General features: G+C 51.9%; 8 protein-coding genes across 8 annotated transcripts; 4 read left to right on the forward strand and 4 right to left on the reverse strand.

Moving 5' to 3' along the window:
* Positions 1-974: 974 nt before the first annotated feature.
* Positions 975-1,706, forward strand: HO133_006954 (uncharacterized protein; the record flags this gene model as incomplete). Its single annotated transcript, XM_037297850.1, has 2 exons — positions 975-1,013; positions 1,065-1,706. 2 exons carry the CDS (start codon positions 975-977, stop codon positions 1,704-1,706), a joined length of 681 nt encoding a protein of 226 aa, XP_037156485.1.
* Positions 1,707-3,429: 1,723 nt separating this feature from the next.
* On the reverse strand, positions 3,430-4,005 carry HO133_006955 (uncharacterized protein; the record flags this gene model as incomplete). The annotated part of the gene is made up of 2 exons (XM_037297851.1): positions 3,430-3,826; positions 3,884-4,005. 2 exons carry the CDS (start codon positions 4,003-4,005, stop codon positions 3,430-3,432), a joined length of 519 nt encoding a protein of 172 aa, XP_037156486.1.
* A 1,467-nt stretch (positions 4,006-5,472) lies between these two features.
* On the forward strand, positions 5,473-6,917 carry HO133_006956 (uncharacterized protein; the record flags this gene model as incomplete). Its single annotated transcript, XM_037297852.1, has 4 exons — positions 5,473-5,801; positions 5,855-6,094; positions 6,147-6,640; positions 6,700-6,917. 4 exons carry the CDS (start codon positions 5,473-5,475, stop codon positions 6,915-6,917), a joined length of 1,281 nt encoding a protein of 426 aa, XP_037156487.1.
* Positions 6,918-8,288: 1,371 nt separating this feature from the next.
* Positions 8,289-9,846, forward strand: HO133_006957 (uncharacterized protein; the record flags this gene model as incomplete). The annotated part of the gene is made up of 6 exons (XM_037297853.1): positions 8,289-8,328; positions 8,410-8,781; positions 8,890-9,042; positions 9,191-9,382; positions 9,517-9,654; positions 9,743-9,846. The coding sequence occupies 6 exons, from the start codon at positions 8,289-8,291 to the stop codon at positions 9,844-9,846; spliced, it is 999 nt and encodes a 332-aa protein (XP_037156488.1).
* Positions 9,847-12,013: 2,167 nt separating this feature from the next.
* On the reverse strand, positions 12,014-12,490 carry HO133_006958 (uncharacterized protein; the record flags this gene model as incomplete). The annotated part of the gene is made up of 1 exon (XM_037297854.1): positions 12,014-12,490. One exon carries the CDS (start codon positions 12,488-12,490, stop codon positions 12,014-12,016), a length of 477 nt encoding a protein of 158 aa, XP_037156489.1.
* Positions 12,491-13,840: 1,350 nt separating this feature from the next.
* HO133_006959 (uncharacterized protein) lies at positions 13,841-14,329 on the reverse strand (the record flags this gene model as incomplete). Its single annotated transcript, XM_037297855.1, has 1 exon — positions 13,841-14,329. One exon carries the CDS (start codon positions 14,327-14,329, stop codon positions 13,841-13,843), a length of 489 nt encoding a protein of 162 aa, XP_037156490.1.
* Positions 14,330-15,178: 849 nt separating this feature from the next.
* Positions 15,179-15,911, forward strand: HO133_006960 (uncharacterized protein; the record flags this gene model as incomplete). The annotated part of the gene is made up of 2 exons (XM_037297856.1): positions 15,179-15,418; positions 15,483-15,911. 2 exons carry the CDS (start codon positions 15,179-15,181, stop codon positions 15,909-15,911), a joined length of 669 nt encoding a protein of 222 aa, XP_037156491.1.
* Positions 15,912-16,507: 596 nt separating this feature from the next.
* Positions 16,508-19,184, reverse strand: HO133_006961 (uncharacterized protein; the record flags this gene model as incomplete). The annotated part of the gene is made up of 3 exons (XM_037297857.1): positions 16,508-17,920; positions 17,970-18,623; positions 18,672-19,184. 3 exons carry the CDS (start codon positions 19,182-19,184, stop codon positions 16,508-16,510), a joined length of 2,580 nt encoding a protein of 859 aa, XP_037156492.1.
* Between the last annotated feature and the right edge of the window lie 1,203 nt (positions 19,185-20,387).

Here is a 20,387-nt window from a genome sequence, read left to right on the forward strand (position 1 = left end):
GCGGCTCCGTTACTCCTATCTACTTTACCCGCATATGCACTCTCCAAATTCGAACCTCTATAATTCATCGTTCCACAACGATATAAGAAAAAATAGAATAAAAAAGATTATAAGATATAGAATGCGATCTCCAAATCTTCAAGGACACTTGAAATTGAAGTCGGATTGATGGAATTATACAATAGTGTAAGAAATACAGGCTCGATATCTATTACACTAGCATAAAACTTTGTCGATAGGCACTATCGAAGTCACTACTGCAAGTCAGATAGTAGCAAGCTGTAGTATGAACGAAAGCATGAGCTACAGCTCTACAGCTTCCAAGTTCCAACTTTTTGACCGTGTACTTGCAGCTACGGAGCTGCAAGTGCAATGGTGACTTTCTTTCATTGAAGTAGCGAAACGTGTCTGCTTGCAGATCTTGGCACGATTTCGCGCATAACTTTCTGCTTCTCGTAAAATCCCCGTATCGACTTTTCAACTATCTGACTCGCAATAGCAACGTTGATAGCCCCTAATACAATATCGGATCCAAAAACATTTGACCCTTCAGAAGTCGTATTCTATGCGCTACAATTCTTTTTCAATTATTTTCCGCACTGTTGTTGGGGAAGGATGAGTTATTATTGTTAAGGTTCGAATTTTGTCGAGTGCATATCCGGGTCGATACGAGTATCCGATTTGAGACTAGCGAGTCGGGTCCGAGAATCTCTGGGTTTACCGTTATCTCGTTTGCAATTCTTTCCAGCGATTGCTTGACGCACCCATCCAAGAATAGGCGCGTGCTGCTCTTTTCGGGAATGACAATAAAGTACCTAAAGTAGCTGGTTTGGTCGGCTGAGGACCGTCCCGCTCTTTCAATAAAGTAATGTGAGAAGGCGGTGGCGACGATCTTCATATATATAGGCTCGTCACTCAGATCGACAGTCCTTTTACTGACTTGCGAGCAACTTACAACAACGTCGCTGTCCAACATGATTGAGATGGTTTGTACCAACCGACCGGAAGGCTTTGTAGGCAGACATCCAAAACTTGAGATCCTGCGCCTTGCTTACCTATGACAGGGCCCACTCTCCCACCTCTACAGCCACATGCTCACCTCCTGCTTCCTCGACACCATCCTCGTACCTCTCTGCACTTGGGTATACCTCTTAGCACTTGTCATTCTCGCAGTGACAGGCACGAGGCTCTCGACTCGGGCCTCCCAGCAATCCTCAAGACCCTCCGACGTCAGTCACTATCCCGTCCACAAAACCACCGAAGATGTCGAGATCGTCCGGCTCGAGACCGGAGGTCGGACTCGTCGGCACGCCAAAACCCGCATGGCATTTTCTATACTCTTCTACCTCCTCATCTTCGCGCAAATCGTCATGTGCATCCTCGAGATCGTACGCTTGTCCTACGCAGACCGGGGTATCGGCCTTCTACCCTTCACATTCGTCACCCTGGTAGGGGCTGCGATGGTCCACTATACACAAGGGCTGGAAGGCATGATATTCGGCTGGAAATATTTGAACTTGGCGGTATGGATTGCGCTCGCAGTGACGAACGGAGTGAAGGTGGCGGAGGAAATAAAAGAGGGAACCGGTGCGACAAAAGGCAGCAAATACCCAGTGTCGGACGAGATGACGGATGTTTCCGTGATGATTGGGGTCTATGGTATGTTAGCCATCTTGGAGGGATTTTTGGGAGTATGGAGAAAATGAGGATTCGAGAAGTTTCTTTTGCCATCATGGTCGATCTTTGGGATACCCACATATGGGGAAGTGCGACTACCTAATAATTCAAGGCGGTTGGCCTTCCGTTTGGCGAGGAAAGCGAGCTTCAACGGCAGCGATAATCATTAATGCAGGGAAAGGTTGACGGTATTAAACACCCTTTGAATCTTGATCTCTTTACTCCTATTAGTGATATGTGAAAGCAGGTCCTTCTTTTGTCTTCATGAGACGCCTCGAGAGCAATGACTGGAAGCGCAGAGATGATGATTTCAATGGCCCCCTTAAAACTTCGGACAATCAAATAATGAATTAAATTTCTACTTTACTTTCCGGCTCCTGGCACAAGCCTTTTTGCAGGCAAGCTTTCGACGGCCCGTCCTCCCGTCTAATTGGTTCATCTCTCATCACTGTTTTGAGTTAAGATTTACGAAACCCTAACTCTTTAGGGGAGCTTTACATCATCGATTACGCCGCACGGACCTCCTCCCCTCATTTATGGTATACAATTGAATTTTGAGGGTCTGAAAATTGAAGATCTTTTATTCTCCGGGTCTGCATCTCCACGTCAACCTGCATTTTCGAAAAAAAAATGGACTCACCACTTCCTCCTCTTTGCCCAAGTAGCTTCTTCTTACATCAAAAGATTCACACCCCATCACCAATAACCAACCCTCACCACCAATCCACCACCACCACAACACCCATTAGCCCCACCCAACCATGCCCTCCCTCCTCCCAACCACCCCCCTCCAGCGCCCCCGCGCCCGCCCCTCCTCCCCCACAACCCGCGCCCCGCCCCACGGCCCCAAACCCCACCTCGCCGACCTAGCCCTGAAACTCTGCCCCGCCATCCGCCGCGCGCACGCCCGGCACGAGTACGAAAAGGACCGCGCGCGCGTGCGGGAGGTCTACGCGGGGTACCAGGAGCGGCGGCGGCGGAACAGGGGCGGCGGCGACGTCGTGGGCGGGGCGCGCGGGGGCGGGAGCGTGGTGGACCTGCGGACGTATCTGGCGCCGGTGGAGTGGGTGCCGATGGAGCGGGGGCGGGACCCGTGGTGGAGCGAGGAGGTGCTGGGGGAGGGGGAGGATCCGTGGCGGTTGCCGCCTGTGTGTGGGTGAGGTTGTTTGAGGGAGGGGGCTTTTCTGCGGGTTCACTGCCGTTCCTATCGATCGGTGCGATGTGCTGGACTCGCGGCGAGGAAGTTGGAGAATGTCTGCTGTACGGCTGCGCTTACGGACCCTGGCCTCGAGCAGGACCTGGCGCTGGCTCCTGGCTCCTGCATCCTGATGCACTCACTGTCAATGTTCCGCAGGATGGTCAACAGACGTGAAGACGGATTGGGCGGGACCTGGATCCGGGTGTTCCTGGCAGGTAGAGGAGGCCGATTGGGAATAAAGTAAGAGCGTGGGATTTGGGATGGATCATTGTTTGAATTGCGATTGGGATGCTGGCGCCCTTAGCGGAGCGGCTGCGAGGTGTTTGGGGAAGGTCTGAGCGAAGGAGAATCTCATGGTGTAGCGCTCGGTGGGCGCCTTTGCATTGTGTACCCATGGCATTCCTGCGAGCAAGAAGCATGGCAAAGGATGCTGGAGTTTACGGAAGTGTCCTGTCCTACCCTTCACGCGTATGTATATATATATGCTATCAATGAATCGAGCCGGCCTTCCTATGTACGTCGAACCCACTTTCCACCCCCTTCCCAGACCAGACTCACGTATAACCCACCCCAACGCTGCCGCTCCCCACGACCCCCGCCGTATCATCCAGCACCGTAAAGCTCAACCCCCAAAACCCATACTCATCCCCAAAATCCCGCAGCCCATGCAGCGCCTCCGCCATCACCAACCACGTCAATGCCAGCTCGTGTTCCACACGCACATACAACCTCCCGTGGCGCCATTCGAACGTCGGTTGGGCAATGGGCGCATCGCCGCGGGCCTTGACGACGGACTGCACGATTTCGAACTGGGCTTTCTCGACGATGCCGACGAGGTCGAAGGGAGAGACGGGGGCGGTGTATTTGCCGAAGACGAGGGAGGTGGTGGTGCCGTGGACGCGGAGTTGGGTGGGGTCGAGGGGCGGGCGGGCTGGGTTGGGGGGCGGTGTGCTGGGGGTGGATGTGTTAGGAGAGGGAACGGGAGAGAGGAATGAAGGCGGAGATTACGTAGAGTTCAGAGTTGCCATTGCGTTTGCAGGATGCGGGCTCACGACGGAGAGAGCTGCGAGGGTCAGGGTATGCAAGTAGCAGAAGGAGAGGAGGGGAGACGAGGATGGAGATAACTTCATGATGGGACGACTGGTACGATTGCAACACTTGCAGCGCGATCAAACGACCAAGGAGATGAGATTTTGTACATTGGCGGCAACGTTTCTTTTGAAGGGACTTTCACGCGCACCGCAAGAATGAAGATGCGACTCGCGGAGCGGTAACTGGACTTATGAGAGCGAGGTGTCAAAGCACAGCCCGGGGCTGTCGCTTCTGAGCTCTAGGATGAGGCGCATATTATCTATAAAAAAGGGCAGAGGATGATACGTGTACTCTGGACGCGACCTACGCAGCAGGCTTTGAAGTAAGACCTGGTATCAACACACCACGATTTGCGACTCGTATGTCAACACCTGATTCGGATGTCACGGTGTGCCAGCAGCCTGACCAGTCACATCTCTTTAATCATGTGCCGCGTTTGGTCCAAGTGGTGACGAGGGGTAGCGAGGTAAGCGCGTGGCACGATTATCATTTTTCTCTTTCGACGGGAGAAGATTCAGGTAATGGGCCCCCGTGTACACCACTTTCCTTTAGACGTGCACCCACCGGGGACTGCCACCCTTTGGCGCCGACGAGGTATGTGTCGTCATCTAACCCTGACCGTGATAGGGGTTCAATGTTCTTTGTCTTGACCCAATTAATCCGAGGTTGAATTTTGAGAGGGAAGAGTCTCGTCGGCATTTCAGCGCGAGTAGCAGTATGAAGTGTTACAATCAAGCACTTGGGTACTTGAATACCAGCAGGGCGGAATAAGCGGAGATGAGATAGATGTAAGTGGTATTTTTTTAATGTTCTAAAGATGGGAAAGTCAAAAAGGGCTTCCCCTCATTCGGCAGAGAGCATGTGTCCGAAAAGAGTGAAATCGGCGTCAATGTACGTCATTCCCGCCTCAAACGGAGAAACTAATGGTGCCAAGATCCACTTTTTCAGTCAAAAGAGGAAAAGGTTTTCTCCTAACTTTGCGTCAATTTCTTAGTCTCTTCCAAAGATCCAGAACCTTTGAGAACAGAGCATCTCATCTTAAGATCGACAATTGTTTTTCTTTTCTCTTTTCATTCCATTTGAGCAAATTACATCTTCTCATGAGATATGCTCCCACTTCGAAGAACCAATCATCAAAAAGCATGCTTCAAAGATCTAGGTTCTTTGGTTGTGTACCAGCACAATCCGAACTTAATCGTCAATCAGATGTGGAAGTTTAATGCAGGAACCACGGATATTGTCTCATTTCAAGCTCAGTCGGAAAGCGGGAACATGGCTATCATTATTACACGCGAGAAGCATCATGACGTTCATCTCAACGTCTTCTCGCGTTGATCATTATTATCCCTGTCCGCGCCATTTGTTTCCTTTTCTTTTCTCCTATAAACTCACTAACCTCGACAAGTCGCCCCCTCCCTTCAACGGCCCAAACAGTCCTGATCCGTAAAGACTGGCCTGGAACAGCATTCTGCACAGCTAATCGAGAAGCTCGAACAACCGCAAAAATGTTCCCCAAATCCGCCCTTGCGGTGGTCGTGCTTGCTGGCTCAGCAGCTGCCAAAACATGCATCAACATGACCGTCCCAGTCACAATCTCTGCCCGCACCGCTGTCTTCAATATCACCGTGCCACAGACCAACCTCGATGCCACTACTTTCGCCCAAAACCAAACCCAGCAGGGCAGAAACTTCACTGAGACCGTACTTTCGGGCTACGCGACAACGGCAGGCACCTACGACATCAGCACCCAGTTCTGTATGCCTAGCAGCATGAATGTGACTATGACCAAGCCAACCGTTCAGATCCTCACACACGGAATCGGCTTTGACAAGACGTGAGTGGATTCATTTGACACGATTTGAGTTGTCTTGCTGACAATGGCGCTAGCTATTGGGATCTCTCTTACAACAACTTCAACTACAGCTACATCGATGTTGCTACCGACGTATATAAGTACTGCACACTCTCCTACGACCGCTTGGGCATCGGCAACTCCTCCCACGGCGAGCCTCTGGATGAGATCCAAGCGTCTTTGGAAATGGCAGCCTTGTTTGAACTGACAATGATGTTGCGCAATGCTACATTCCCAGGCATCAAACAGACATTCGGCAAAGTCACACACGTTGGGTGAGCATGATCAGTACACTCTTGAAGGGGCAGATCCTAATGTTACGTCCAGTCACTCCTTCGGCTCTGCCCAGACGTATGCCCTTGTCAATATGTACCCCACCATCTCCGACGGCATCGTCCTGACCGGCTTCTCGATGAACGCTTCCTTCGTCGGCTTCTTTGAGGCCGGGTCCAACTTTGAGCAAGCGTACCTCAACCAGCCATTCCGCCTCGGCAATGTCTCTTCATCTGCTGTGGAGTCTGTCCTCAACACCAATATTTCGTCATCTACTGTTGAGTCTGTTCTCAACATGTATAGCCTGACGGACTACGTTGTGGGATTGAATTCCTCTTCGCCAAGTCTGGACTACCCTGCGGGCTACTTGACAAACGCGAACATTGGCGCCAACCAGTATCTCTTTTTCCTGCCTGGCTTCTTTGATCCTGGTCTCTTGCTCGTGGCCGAGAACACGAAGCAGCCTGTCACTGTCGGCGAGCTGTTGACATTGGGTAGTCCGCCGATGATGAACGCCTTCGCTGGGCCAGTGCTGATCATTACCGGGTGTAAGTTCTTCCGAACCACGTCATGTCCCAAATCATCAAGCATGCTAATGTAATCTCAGCGAACGACCTGCCATACTGCGGAGGCAACTGTTTTGCCACCGGCAATGCATCTCTTCCCTCGATCCCAGCAGCAGCGGCCATGAACTTCCCCATGGTGCCATCCGGTGATTTCACAGCGTACATCCAGCCCAACTCTGGCCACGGCATAAACTTGCACTACAACGCCACCGGCGCGTATGACGTAATCCAGACGTTCTTGCAATCGAAGGGCTTGTGATTGAAAGGCCCGACGCCAAGCTAGGAAGCAAGATCGAACCGCATGGTTGATTACTCAGTAATCGAACAATTGCCACTGTGGACTTTGGCTTTCCATACTGTTCTGGCGATTTGGATAAGATCGCGTCGACCAGCTGTACATAAAAAAGTAATAATATTGTAATTAGCCCAAGAGGGTTTTAAGCAAGTCCTACGGGCGACAACGACGATTACTATTCCATTCAATTCAATACGACAGCATGAGATTGTCTACATCGAACGTACTGATGTTGAGAGACTTCTCCTGCGCTCTCATGTAACATTTCGATAGCGTTGCATATGCGCACCGAATTTCCTTGGCGCGGATTTTGGCCCGTCATGAGGTCTGCATCTCTTATCTTGCGCTTCAATGATACCTTCACACCCTAGAAAAGTAACCGGAAGTATTTGAATACAACCACAGATTTACTGGTCGCGGCTGGCTGTCAAGGCATATGGTTTCATCCGTGGGGTGAATACCTAGCATTAATGCCTCGTCCACCTCGAGGAGCGACATGAGTACCGTATCAATGCGTTGGCGGCGATATTCTAATTGATCGACGATGAGTCCTTCGTTTTCCGCGAAATCAGTCGTTCACCGCTCGACAACATGCGCAATCTTTTCCACCATCGCGTTCAATACAGGCATCAGGATGCCTGTTGAATTCTGATCCTGCACTTACTGCTGGAATGGAGCTCATACCGAGCATCTTTTGCCGGGAGCCAGTTTGAGGAAGCGGATCATCTGCCCCGAGTGCTACGTCTCGAAATCCGGTCCGGTATCATTGGTCCGCTCCGCGGCGTCAATGCTTGAGCATATTGTCGAGGTCACTCAGTGATGCAGTCCAAAGGATGACCGTTGCGGAGCTTTCGAGGAGTAGGATGAGATTGGCTATGCACCAGCTAGCCAGATGCGCTCTTTGAGACTGCAAAGGGGCGCTGGTGTCAAGGACGAGGCACTTTGCTCGCGGCCTGGGACGACTGATTCATGGACTTCCCTTACTGATCAACGTCAAAGTAAGGCAACGAGGAGTCGATTACTCATGACTGCTGGCAGTAGCTACCACTACTGATATCAGGGTTAATGGCTTGCTGCGTGTTGGCTAGACCCGTCGGCTGGCTCGAGTTCACGGTCTAAATCAAAACAAGTGTTCCACTTCCATCTCTTGCTTCTTATCAAACATTCTCTGCAGTGCGATCATCACTATTCATAGACCTGCACGCTGGAGACTTCCTTCGACTCGAACCTCCCAGAAGGTACGAATGATAGCACGATGCCCTCGGAAAAACCACAATGCGTTGAAGCTTATATAGCCGCGCCGCTGGTTGTGAGCCACACAGCTTAAGAGCGCCAATGGTACGAAGCGAGGCAGTTGCGGCTACAGTCAAGTCGCGTAAGTCGAGTCATTCAACGACTACACGAGCTATCTTTGGCTCTTGATTCATCTCCTACTTCCATGCCAGAAGTCTTGTAGTGAAATCGGGATCAAGTAAAGCTGTGCCGGTGATCCGCAACACGGTACAGAAGATGGTGTTATCATGTAGCCTACCCTTCGCTCTCCTCTCCCTCATTCCCGTCCTAGCAAGCCCACCTTCTACCCCGTCCAAATCCCCGCCCAGACTCAACTCAAACACCACCTCCTCATCCACGCCGAACGCATCGTCCACCGAAGACGCCGCCCTGGACATCCGCTGCAGCGGCGAACACTTCGGCTTCAACCCCAACATCATCGACTGCGAATCCGCAAAGGAACACGTCACGCCCGACTCGGTGCAATACACATGGGGCAACCGTCATACCGGGCTGGAAGCAATAGTGTTTCCGCTTCCGTATCGGATCATGGGAGGTCAGTAGTCGGCCGACACCGCTTTATGTTATATCATAGGCCTCACAATACATTTCTTGGAGCATGGTAATATGTGAATAAGACGATGCTCATGTTGACAACAAACAGACCGCGCCCTCTGCTTCTTCCAAACCAGCCTCGTCTCCGACGACGCCCGCACCGCCCTCGCCAGCCTCGGCCAGATCCGACGCGCCGCCAGCGCTCTGATCCTGCAGTGCGCGGCGGGCGGCGAGTCGCGGGGCGGCGTCGCCCGCAACATCGGTAAGCCGACCACTTCACTTCCTCCTCGACCCGGTAGATTTTCAAAATGCAAAAAAGGAAAATCACGCTTTCCCTGGGCCATCGCATGGCTTTCGATTCCGTAATCTCCACGCACTACTGATCAATGGTGATTTTCGAACGTACGCAGGCGGCGACAACAACCTCGCCGTCGTCCTCGGCATCTACGAGCCCAAGGTGCGCTGCCGCGGCGCCTTCGGCCCGGAATGGACGTCTTGCCGCGACGTGCTGGGCGACATGCCGGCCGGGGTGGCGCGGCTGATATTCGGCCCCCGGACCGCGCCCGAGACGCAGCAGGGGTTGCCCATTTATATCGATTCGTGTAAGTGTCGACCGTCGAGCGTGTTCGTTTGAGCTTTGATTCCGTAAATCGCAGTCTGGATGACATGCACACGTACATACGTACGTACGTAAGATACATAAAAACTGACGCGCGGGATTTGTGAACGCGAGCAGCGGACGACAAATGCGTCGTTCAGATCTTCTCGACCGGTCCATCCGACATCAGCACGTGGTATCGCATGTGGGAGGCCGTGACGGCCGTGTTCAGCGTGTGCGTGCGGGCTGGACGGGGAGGGGTTTACACGGGGCTTGGTGAGTTGACTTATCTACTTACTTACTTACATATTTATTATTGGATGCAAGGAAGAAAGCGAGGGGAATTGCTGACGGTCCGCAATAGGAGATCTCGGCAACATATTCCTAACCATGAGTTCCTCCGCAGCAGCGGCGGCAAGGATCGAGTCGTTGCCTGGGAATGCGTCTTCTCTGGAGGCCACGGCATAGCGGGGTACGCACCGCAGATGGATACAGGACTGGTCGGTAGTAGCTTGTGATGAAATGGTTCACTCATACCGGGTATACAATCTCTTTCGCTAACCTTTCATGTGACACGGCGACTTGGTGAGTTCACAACCGAGCGAAGATCACTGACGCTCAAAACGAGCGTCACGATTCGACTCGCTGAACGAGCTAGCATTTAAAAAGGTATCTCATGTACGAAAAGAAGACAAAGAGCGAACCCCTCCACAATCCTTCCATGCATCCTAGTGCAAACCTATCGAAAAGCAGCAGTGACTCCCCCACGTATGGCCCTGATGAAACCAGCGAAATCCTTCCAAAAACAGTAACCCCACAAAGACAAGTCCTTCTGATCGTTGCTTCTTTGTTTTTGCCTTTGGCCCCCAGTCAGCCAGAAGCACTGAAAGTACCGGAGCTAGTAGTCATGTCGCGGTGTTCTTCTTGCCCGCCCCTTCCGGCGTCATGGCTTTCAATCCTTTCTCCGCCTCCCGCGGCCGAGACCGGCGGAGGCGAGGCGCATTTCTCTCATTCACGCTCCATGACGAGAAATGAATACTGAAATTCCAGCCCCCGAGGTGCCTTTGTACTCGACGGGGCGGCATCGGAATCTCCTCCTGCGGACCGCCCTCGTCTCGGGACTATCTTCGCCCGCTCCTTCTCTCGCGCGTATGAACGCAGGCAGACTGAGTCCCGAAGCCATATAGTGCGTTGAGGGTCTCTGTCCAGGGCATCCGTCTTCGGGAGAATTGCAGGGCCGTATCCGAACAGATTCGGTCTCCGGGTGTGTGGAAAACATCTCTCCCACGGTTGGGGCCAGAAGGGCGGAGAGGGGCGGTCGGACGGATCCTCCCAGAAATCAGACTAGGTTCTCTTCCTCTTGTCGGAAGACCAGCTCGCCGACGTTGGGTTCTGCGACTGATGATTGTAGGAGCGGCGACTGGCTTGTTTCCGATGACGGAAAGTTTCTCTGCTGCCTAGTCACAGGATACGACGACCAGCTCTCGGCTCACAGCTTGGCATAACTCGGAGGAGTCCCTTTACCGTCTCTCTGGCGCAAGCGACGAAAGAGACCGATCTACAAGCCCTTACTGTTGTAGAAAGTGAGTGACAAAGAACCACCCGATGCGCCGGGGATGAGTCGACGCATCCCAGATACCGAACTTGTTGCCGGACGCCTTCAATTCGAGAAAGGAGCTTCACAGCGTGCCCCTGAGGGAGTAGAAGGAGGTTCGGCACTTTACTATAGCCCAGGGGACTGGCCGCCAGGATGTACAAGTGAGACCGGTGGCGACATTCTTACATGTCATCATCGCTGCGAATACCGGCACGACGGACACGAGTTGTGCCGAACGCATCGAGAGTGACGGGAGCATCTTCATCAGCACTCGACTATGGACGATAGCATCGCAGGTGGGATGTGATGCCTCTCCGTTACACCTTATAGTCGCGCGATACTGGCTCCGTATAACGATCTCCCTTGCAGGCACAAGCCTCGAGATGACGGAAGAGCCTGGGACACAGCCGATGACCTTGCGATGTCAGTGTACGAAGATCTTGGACTGAAAAGTAGATTGGCACGCAGGCGCAAACATTGTCGGATTATCAGAACCATTTCATCGCATCGTCGACTGCAGCACTCAAGCCAAAATCGAGCTGGGGTTCGCTACCTTACGATCGCTCCTGAAGACACCATTGAGGGAAGGCATTGCGATGTTCACGGATCTGGGAGTGGGCAATGAAGCCGAGAACGAAGAGAAGAATTGCCACTCTACGCTTTCCCAAAGAGGGTCTCAACGCTCCACTGTTCCTGCGCTTCGATTCTGGAGGGAGCAGTGCTCCCGTGACGGTGGAGTGGTAACGGTGGAGTGGTAACGGTGCGATAGGTGAATGAAAATACGTGTCCATATGTTAAAGTCGCTACCGGACAGTGAATGATAACGCGTCAAACGCCAGCAGCGCATGAGTTGAAAAGCATGATGATACCCAAACACAACACACCCAGAGCTGATACAGCGGCATTCGTCGGTTACACACCCGATTCCTTCAAAGAAAAAACACACCGGACATTCCACCCAAAACCCCCATCCCCACGCCATTTATGCCTTGCACAATGGACGCTGTGACATCCAAGAGAGCGCCAGCACTCCATCACCTAACTACCAGGTTTCAACCACACAACCGCACACCACTCGTTATTATTGAGCGTATGGCACCCATTCCACCGCCCATGGCCCTCATCATCGTGCGTCGTCGCATTGATGCCCGCCGTGGAATCGTACCGCAGACACGCCTCCGTGTAATGGGCGTCCATGGCGTGATCGACCGAATACCGGTCCTTCAACCCGGTCCCGTAGCCGGTGTAAAAGTCCAAGACCTCGTCGGCCAGGAGGGAGCGGCTGAGGCTGTAGGATTGCATCTGGAAGGCGTCGTAGTAGCCGTAGGCGCCCGTGAAGACGTGCCCGTCGCCCTGGCAGGACGGCTCGGTGTACGTGATGAATGTGAGCTGGGAGAAGAGGAGGCCGGGGTCGAGGCCCAGGGGTGGGGGGAAGTCGCGTGGTAGGACGGCGTTGGTGGTGGGGAGGGCGAGCGCTGTGGCGGCGATGAGGGCTGCCGTGAGGAGCAGTGTCATACTTGCGAGCGTTGTATGATCGTTTAGAGGGGAACAGGAGAGGTTATGTACTCAGATGGAGGGATCAGATATTTTTGCTTGAAAATGGTTCGCAGGGTTGGAGATGATGAGTACTTAGGTGGTCAACGACCCGTGATACTCCCAGAGAGAACGCACGTGGGAGAGGAGAATTATTCCACAAAGGTTTTCTGTAAATAGAACAAGCGTCTGCCTCCTTTATGCTGACGGAGGTCTTTGAATGATTGTTTCATGGTTCTTTTGTTGCCAGTTTCAGGGCCAATTTCAAAACGCCGGCCAAGTCAACGTTTCATCTTCTTTTGGGCGATCTTCCCTATTTCTTTCTTATTTTCCTAGAAAGGCAGTCCTTGTCCGGGAAGTTGAGATGGGGGCTTGGAGTTTGCGGTGCTCCTTTCCTAATCCTTGCCTGAAACATCTCAAAGGATCAGAAAGAGACGTCACGAGGTGTCAGACAAACACTCGTTAGAGACAAATTTGAAACGAGATTATTTGCAGGAATACGAGGGGCTTCTTTCTTGTCCAATGAAGCGATGCTGTCAACGCTGAAACGTGCACCATGCACCGCTGGCTGCGCATGTGAACAATGTTCCAATGCCCAAGGCCGGTATGGATGTAGCAAAAATTGTCCTTAGCATGGCTCTCCCCTCATTTCTCCCTCTGTAATTGAGATGCGTGCTTTAAAAAGGTAAGACGACATCTCAGTCGTTCCTAACCCCAGATGTCTGTCCTTCTGACAGCCTTTGGCTTGTTTCTAGTTCGTCACGCGAAGTAGGCGCCGTTGGCCACAAATCGTTGCTCGTAGCAGCGCAGACGTAAGGTCAAGCATTGTTGTGCACATATGCAAATGCACCGCATATAGACTTTTCTCCCTGTATACAGAGAAGTGATAAAGAAATGATTGAAGCGAAAGGATGGAAGAGTCTTGGCAGCTCTCCCAAACAGATCAGGCTGACAGTGTCACCAGGCGTTGATTGACCAATAGCCTTTGCAAAACATATCAATGCTTCCACCTTCAACAGCCCTCGACTCTCTCGCCCAGAACCGTCATGACTGCGAATGTTTGACCTTCTATCTTTCTCCCTCACACCCGGCAAAATGACTAAAAATACACCAAACGCCACTGACAATTCGAATCGCATTATCAAAAATCAAATTCAACGCATTGGGGTGTCTTCTCGCGGCATCGATTCCTTCCCAACACCCTGCTTATCCAATCCCTCGAGACTAAGTTCAAACCCAAGATTCCAAGCCAATATCGCATCCTAGCGTCAGATACATCTTGCACTCTGACCTGTGGCACTTAAGAGCGCCGGCGCCTTGTCATGCAATGGTTTACGGTAACCATAGTATCGCACACCACTCGTTCTTGTTAAGAGTATGGCACCCTGCAGTCTTCCCATTGTGCCCGCCCCCCCCAGTAGCCTGATCCTTTTCAGTAGCATTTATCCCCGCCGTTGCGTCGTATAGCCAGCAAGCCTCTGTATAATGTCCATTCTTGGTGGGATCGTGCGTATTATTGACTGTCAGATCTGTCGCCGAGCCAGAGTAGAAGTCTAACACTTCATGGATAGTGAGTGTGCGGGTGAGCCTATAGGATTGCATTTGGTGGGCTTCGTAGAAGCCATAAGAGCCTGTGTAGGTACCCGCGGGTTCACCTTTGCAGTGCGGCTCTTCGTATATTGTGAACGTGAGGGCGGTGAAAGGAGACCCCTGGTTGCGTCCCAGAGGCTCAGGAAAGTCGCGTGGTAGGATGGAGTTGGTGGGATTGGGGAGAGCGAGCGCTGTGATGGCGATGAAAGCCGTTGCAAGAATCAGTGTCATATTTGTGAGGCGTCGTATGATTGTTCCAATGCGAAGGTCTTGTGTGCCGATGTAGATGGAGTATGCCTTGTTGGTTTTTCTTTGAATAATTTAGATGGGCTATGTCTGGTTGGTTTCTCTTGTAACGAGGTAGAAGGTTTATGTCTTGTTTCTTGAGAATAATCAAAAGGACCTGGGGATGATGGGTATTCATAAGGCCTACATACCGTCACGTGCTTCCGTGAAACGTACGTGAAAGAGGAAAACTGCCCAACCTACTGATAGAGGATGTTTACCCTCTTGAGCGGAACGAGTAACGAAGGCTCGTTTCATTTTTCTATTACGTCTCAAGTCCTTTATCGCAAACATGCCAGGTGACTCACAGATTCATCTTATGGTGAAAAACATCCCTTCTGCTTTTTCACTCGCCTAGGCAAGGATGCCTTGTCTAGGTAATCGTATTAGACGAATGTCTGGAGTTTGCGACAGATGTTTTAGGAAGCTGGTGCTTGCATGAAACACTTTCGAGGTAAGAAAGAAACGCCATCTTGTGCCTGGTATGTCCAACACAAACACTGTCGCAATTTTGCGACTGCTCAGCATCTATTTGTCCCAAGAATTGTTTGAGATTGGTCGTCTCTTTCACAATTGAGAAGTGGCGGAGGACGATTTGAGATTCGTTCAATTGAACGAAAAGTCTTGGCAGCCCTTCCATAAGGCTGACAGCAATAGCTTAACCAATAGCGTCACTGCTGGTGCTGCAAAGTACATCAGCAACTCAACCCTCAACACCCCCACACTCCCACACCTAACACGTCTTGACAGCGAGTATACTGCATCACCCTCACAGCGCTTTTATCCTTTGCCACCATGGCCTCCCCCAATCCCAACCCCAACCCCACCTCCGCCCCCGATCCCTCCACCACCCAACAACCCTCCATCACCGACGACGCCGAGCTCGACCCCGATATCGACATGGCCATAGACCCCGCGCCTCCCGACCCCGAGAACCCAGCCCTGGACGAAGCGCTCCCCGAGCCCCGAGAAGCGACCCGGAAGGACATCTCGCTGCGGGATTTCCTGGGCAAGATGGACGACTACGCACCCATCGTACGTTTTTCTCCCCGACCTCGCATCACTCAGCAAACAGAAAAACTCACTGACGCGCATCCAGATCCCCGACGCAGTAACGCAGCACCACCTCCTCCTGGCCGGGCTATCCCCCACCACGACCCCGCTCCCCCTCGCGCGGCTCCTCGCGCTGGCGACGCAGAAGTTCATCGCCGACATAGCAGCCGACGCGTATCAGTACTCGCGGATGCGATCCTCCGCCACGGGCGCCGGGCAATCCACCACCGCGGCCGCCATACCGGGAGCGGAAGGCGGGGCGGGGCAGCAAGCCGGGGCCGGGAAGGCTGGCGGCGGGGGGAAGGACGACAAGGGGAAGAGTGGGCAGCATGTGTTGGGGGTGCAGAGGGCGGGGTATGGAGGGGGTGGAGGGGGGGGCGGGCAGGCGGGACGGGCGGTGTTGACGATGGAGGATTTGGGGTGTGCGGTTGGGGAGTATGGGGTTAATGTTAAGAGGGGGGAGTTTTATCGGTGATGCGGGGTTGGGTGGTAGTAGAATGATGGGGATTGCATGGATGAAGGCGCAGGCATTGCGAGGCGTTTTGACCCGGATAAAGTCTCGCGAGAAGGGTATGCATAAGCCAACATTATTTGGCCAAACGATATGGAGGCACTATGAGTTTTAGAAGGTTGTCATGACCCGTAGAATCCGTAATGATCTGGTGTCAAGCTTGATCTACATACATACACGTTCGTTTGCTCGAGTGTCAAAATCTGGTGCCTTTCCCCGCCCTCCCGTGGTATCTATTAGCATGAACGTATGCAGTCAACTATGTATTGCTCCAAACTAAAGAAGTCCTCATCAAAGAGCAATCCCAAATGCTCTCAAGTTGTGTAAGGTACTGGAACAGACTCATTGTCACCAGTCACACCTTCTGCATGCACCTTCGATATCTGGTAATGAAAAAAGGTATGTAGCGGGTGCAACAGGACGTCATTGAATGAACGGCATCGTCGAAGAAAGATTGAGAACCATGGGCGCCTTCTTATACTGAACCTTGACTGGGATTTTTTTGAGCTAGCGGCAACGAAGTTGTGTCAAGGCCCTCATCGGTGATAGGCACATCTCAATCAAACGAGGAGAGCTGGATCGGTGTTTGATGAGTCCAAATTAGGCTTATGCATTGCTTGAGTATGCAAGTTGAGGGTATTTGGTCTGCCGTCGATCCCGTTCATGTAAACATTCGTAGGTAACATTTGTGCTTGCTGTGTCCGATGCTGCTCTGGTTTTTCCTGCTTTAGTAGTGCGATCTCTCCAACATCGTCCCTTAGCGCGTCGGCGCTTTCTCCAGCAACATCCTGTCCGTTTGCGGTACCGAAATCAGCCTCTGTCCTGTTGCCCATGGCACTATCATGGCCACCGTCTGCATCTCCCATAACGATGTCACCATTCTGCACAGCACTTTCCTGATCTTCCCTATCTGTTGCAGCTTGATCTGACTCCGGCAGCTGCCCTCCGGCAAGAGCTAAGACACCTTCGACATGAGCACGATCCTCACTCGTTGCACTTTTAACCTTAGCCTCATTCTTGGCCGCTTGAGCTGGCGCTCTTGTCTTCAACTCGCCAGTGACAAATTGTAGATAATACGGAACCTCGATGCCGCTCTTCAAAAAGAAGAGCTTGAGATTGCGCGCTTTGTCCTTGAGCTGGACTTGGTTTCGATCCTTGAGTACTTCGTTGATAGTACCACCTGGACCAAACATTGCGAGAATCTGACTCCAGTGAGGTCCTTTGACACGATCCAGGCCTGCCATGAGCGAATTCTCTTCTTCTATAGTCCATGGGCGACGTTGACTTGGATGGCCGGTACGACGATTGTTCGGAGACGATTTGGCTGTGGCAGCTTGCCTTGCCCGTTCATATAGCACCGAAGTAGGTGCTGATTGTGTTGGGTAGGGAATGAGATTCGGGTCGCTATATGATGGATGAAGTTGTCCCATGTTCATTTGCCCTTGCCCTTGCCATTGTTGTTGGACGGGTGTACGTCCTTGTGCTTGCTGAGGATGGTCATATGGCGTCAATGTCCAATGAGGCGGTGGTGGAGCAGGTACATTTGGATGAAGCGGATGCTCAAAGTGATACTGGATTTGGGGCAAATCCCCTTTCATAACGGGTTGCACTGAACCCGGGGTTTTGGTTTCATCTGATGACTGAGTTTCTTGCAGAGGCTGTTGAGGAGTTAAAGAACCTTCATTGTTTCCAAAGTCCTGCATCGCGACAGGAGCTGCACGTGCCGCCCTCTCAGCGATGTCATCATTTCCGGAAATGCGAGGATCAATGTGAAGGTTTTCTGTCTCCGCTGGGGCGGGCAATCCTCCTAGTGAAATTTCACCTTGCATTTGCGGCATCTGCCGAGTATGGCGTTCTTGTTGTGGTACCTGCTGCTGTTGTAGTGTAAGACGCTGCTGCGACTGAGGCTGTTGTTTACTCTTTTCGGCGGTAAAGACGTTCGATCCGCGGCCGGGGCGAGGCGTCTTACGAGCCTTGCCAGAATGTCAGCGAGCACTTCGCAGACGGTCAGAATGCACTCACAGCTATACCAGCAATGGCCTCGAAGTTCTTGCTCACATATGTACTAATGTCCCTCAAGAAATCTTCCCAAATGTATTTCCCTGGCAGAGCCGCCATCGCTGCTTCGGTGTTTGGTTCTTCAAGCAACGCCTTCCTTCGATTCTGAGCACGCTGCACAAATTCCGCTTCGCTCGGAGCCAACTGTTTAGCGCCAGTTCTTCGCCTCAGCAAGCGATCCCCTAGGTCATGCGGAAATAGGTCATCAAGAATTGCCTCTCTGCTACGTTCGCCAGTGGTTGCAGCAGATATGTAGGCCTGTGTCTTCAGATCCAGGAGCAACTGAGCTTGATTCTTCAAAAGACGGCCGCCATCTGCGACGAAGGTGTCAAGAAAGTTTTCGTTAAGATGATAGAATCCTACGTCTTGGCTCCCAAAGACACTCGAAACGAATGTAGCCATGTTTGCTTTCCTGATTGTATCAAGATGGGCGTTCTCCACAAGTCCAAGCTCATAAGGGTTTAGGAAAGGCTCAGTGATCGAGTAGACCTTCTTAGTATGATCGAAAAGAGACTTTAGAGTCGCGTAGGCTTGACCGGGATCGGAGTCAGGTTTCGTGGCTATGGTAAGGATTTCTTGGTATGAGGACTTGGCTAAGGTATTTATGATTTGTGTAGCCTGTACTCCTTAGCGAACACATCGTCTCGGTGACCCATAGCAGCTTACCAAATTGTCCAAGATGGGAAGGCTTTGAAGCTTGAGATGTAGACTAGCTCCTAGTTGTGAATAGCTTTCTGTGTCCACCATACCCATTGCAGCATACCCTTGGGAGGCACAGTGGCTTTCAACTGTCTCACCATGGTTGATGATGTCTGCAATAACGGTGTTGATGTCTGGTGGATGTGCACCTTGGGGAGAGGGTTGCCCAGATGGAAGGTGCCGATTGGAAGTAGGCGCTTCCTGGGGAGGCTGCTGAATGCTAGGCGCGGAGGCTGGCGAGGCAACTGGAGGAGGAGTTTCAGGTGCTGCCGATGCCGCGTGTACAGGGGGTTGTGGTTCTTCATGGGAAGATGCAGGCATGCTCTGTTGCGAAATAGCAGCTTGCCCACGTTTGCCACGGGTAGATGCACCCCTATTAGGGTGTGCTCGTTTGGGCGGTGGAGAAGAGTCCTCGCTATCCTCATTGTACATCGGGCTCGTACGGCGTCTCTTGCGGAGTCTGCTCCCAATAGTCTCCATACTATCGTTTCGAGTAGTTGGAGGTTTGGCGAAGAAGATGGGGGTGGAGATGCTTTTTAGATATCTCCTATGAGGCAGCGCAGTGGCGAAGAGTCAGTAGCTTGTGATGGAACTAGGGGACAAGGGTCACACTGAGCATGTGTTGCTCTACGCAGACCAGACACAGCTTGTGGGTACTCAGGGAGCAGGCTCGACCCAAGAATTGCTAGGAAAGCTATCTCTGAGCTTACCTAAATGTGCCGCAGAGCCTCCTAATATCTGAACTGAACGAGGTGAAGGAAGTAGAAAAAGGATGCTGGTCTTGGTTCGAACTTGTGTCCGGACCGCGTTGTATTCAACTTGTCGCGAGTGTTCACAGTGCCTCGAATCTTTGATCCGATCTTGCCCTGCGCCAAGGTACCTTAGCTCCTGACTTGCCGGGTGATCTTCCGCTAGTCCAGAGCCAGCATGACGAAAAGTATAAATCACCTGAATTGGGCTTTTCAATCCTCCAAAAGTCCATGCCAGATCTTATGTAGCTACCAGCGATTCAAGAATGTGCGCTCCATTCATAGATTCTGCATTTAGAAGGAGGATCTAGAGTCATCGTATGAGGCTTTCGACCATGAGATAGTCGTCGATTTTCTAGTCATCCGCAAAAGTGCCGTGACGAATCAAGCGACAGGCTACGTCTTTCATCCCTTCAACGGAAATTGACGAGGAATGAAGCACCGTCAGCGTAAAGTAACCTTGGCTGTTACTTTGTCATCGAAGACACCACAGCCTGTGATAGATAGAGTCCACTATGATGCTGTACTTCTTTGGCGTGCAAATCTCATGGCACCATCGGCTGAAATATGGCTTGCTACTCTGGAGGCAATGCATCAAATTGAATATCCTGCCATTGACCCTGAGCCCTAGTGATCTGATTAACCTCCAGTCGCTTCCAGAAACTTGTCCTCACTTTACCATGACCCTTCTGACCCGTGCTAGACCATGCCATGAACCAGACTCTGATGAGGCAAATAAGAGCCTTTTACGAGACAAGGACTTCGTGCTTCCTATACCAAAAGTTAGAACAAAATTAGACCGGTTTTCAGATGCGGGGAGAAGCCTCATTAACCAAATGATTTGAAGTTTGTATCAGTTATACTCGACACGTCAAATGCTTGCAAGCCATGCTACATCGCCGAATTGGCAGTCGCCCCTCTTGTGCTCCAATAT

The sequence above is a fragment of the Letharia lupina genome (assembly GCF_014066315.1).
Source record: "Letharia lupina isolate WasteWater1 chromosome Unknown contig_3, whole genome shotgun sequence".
In the NCBI taxonomy this organism is placed as follows: Eukaryota; Fungi; Ascomycota; class Lecanoromycetes; order Lecanorales; family Parmeliaceae; genus Letharia; species Letharia lupina.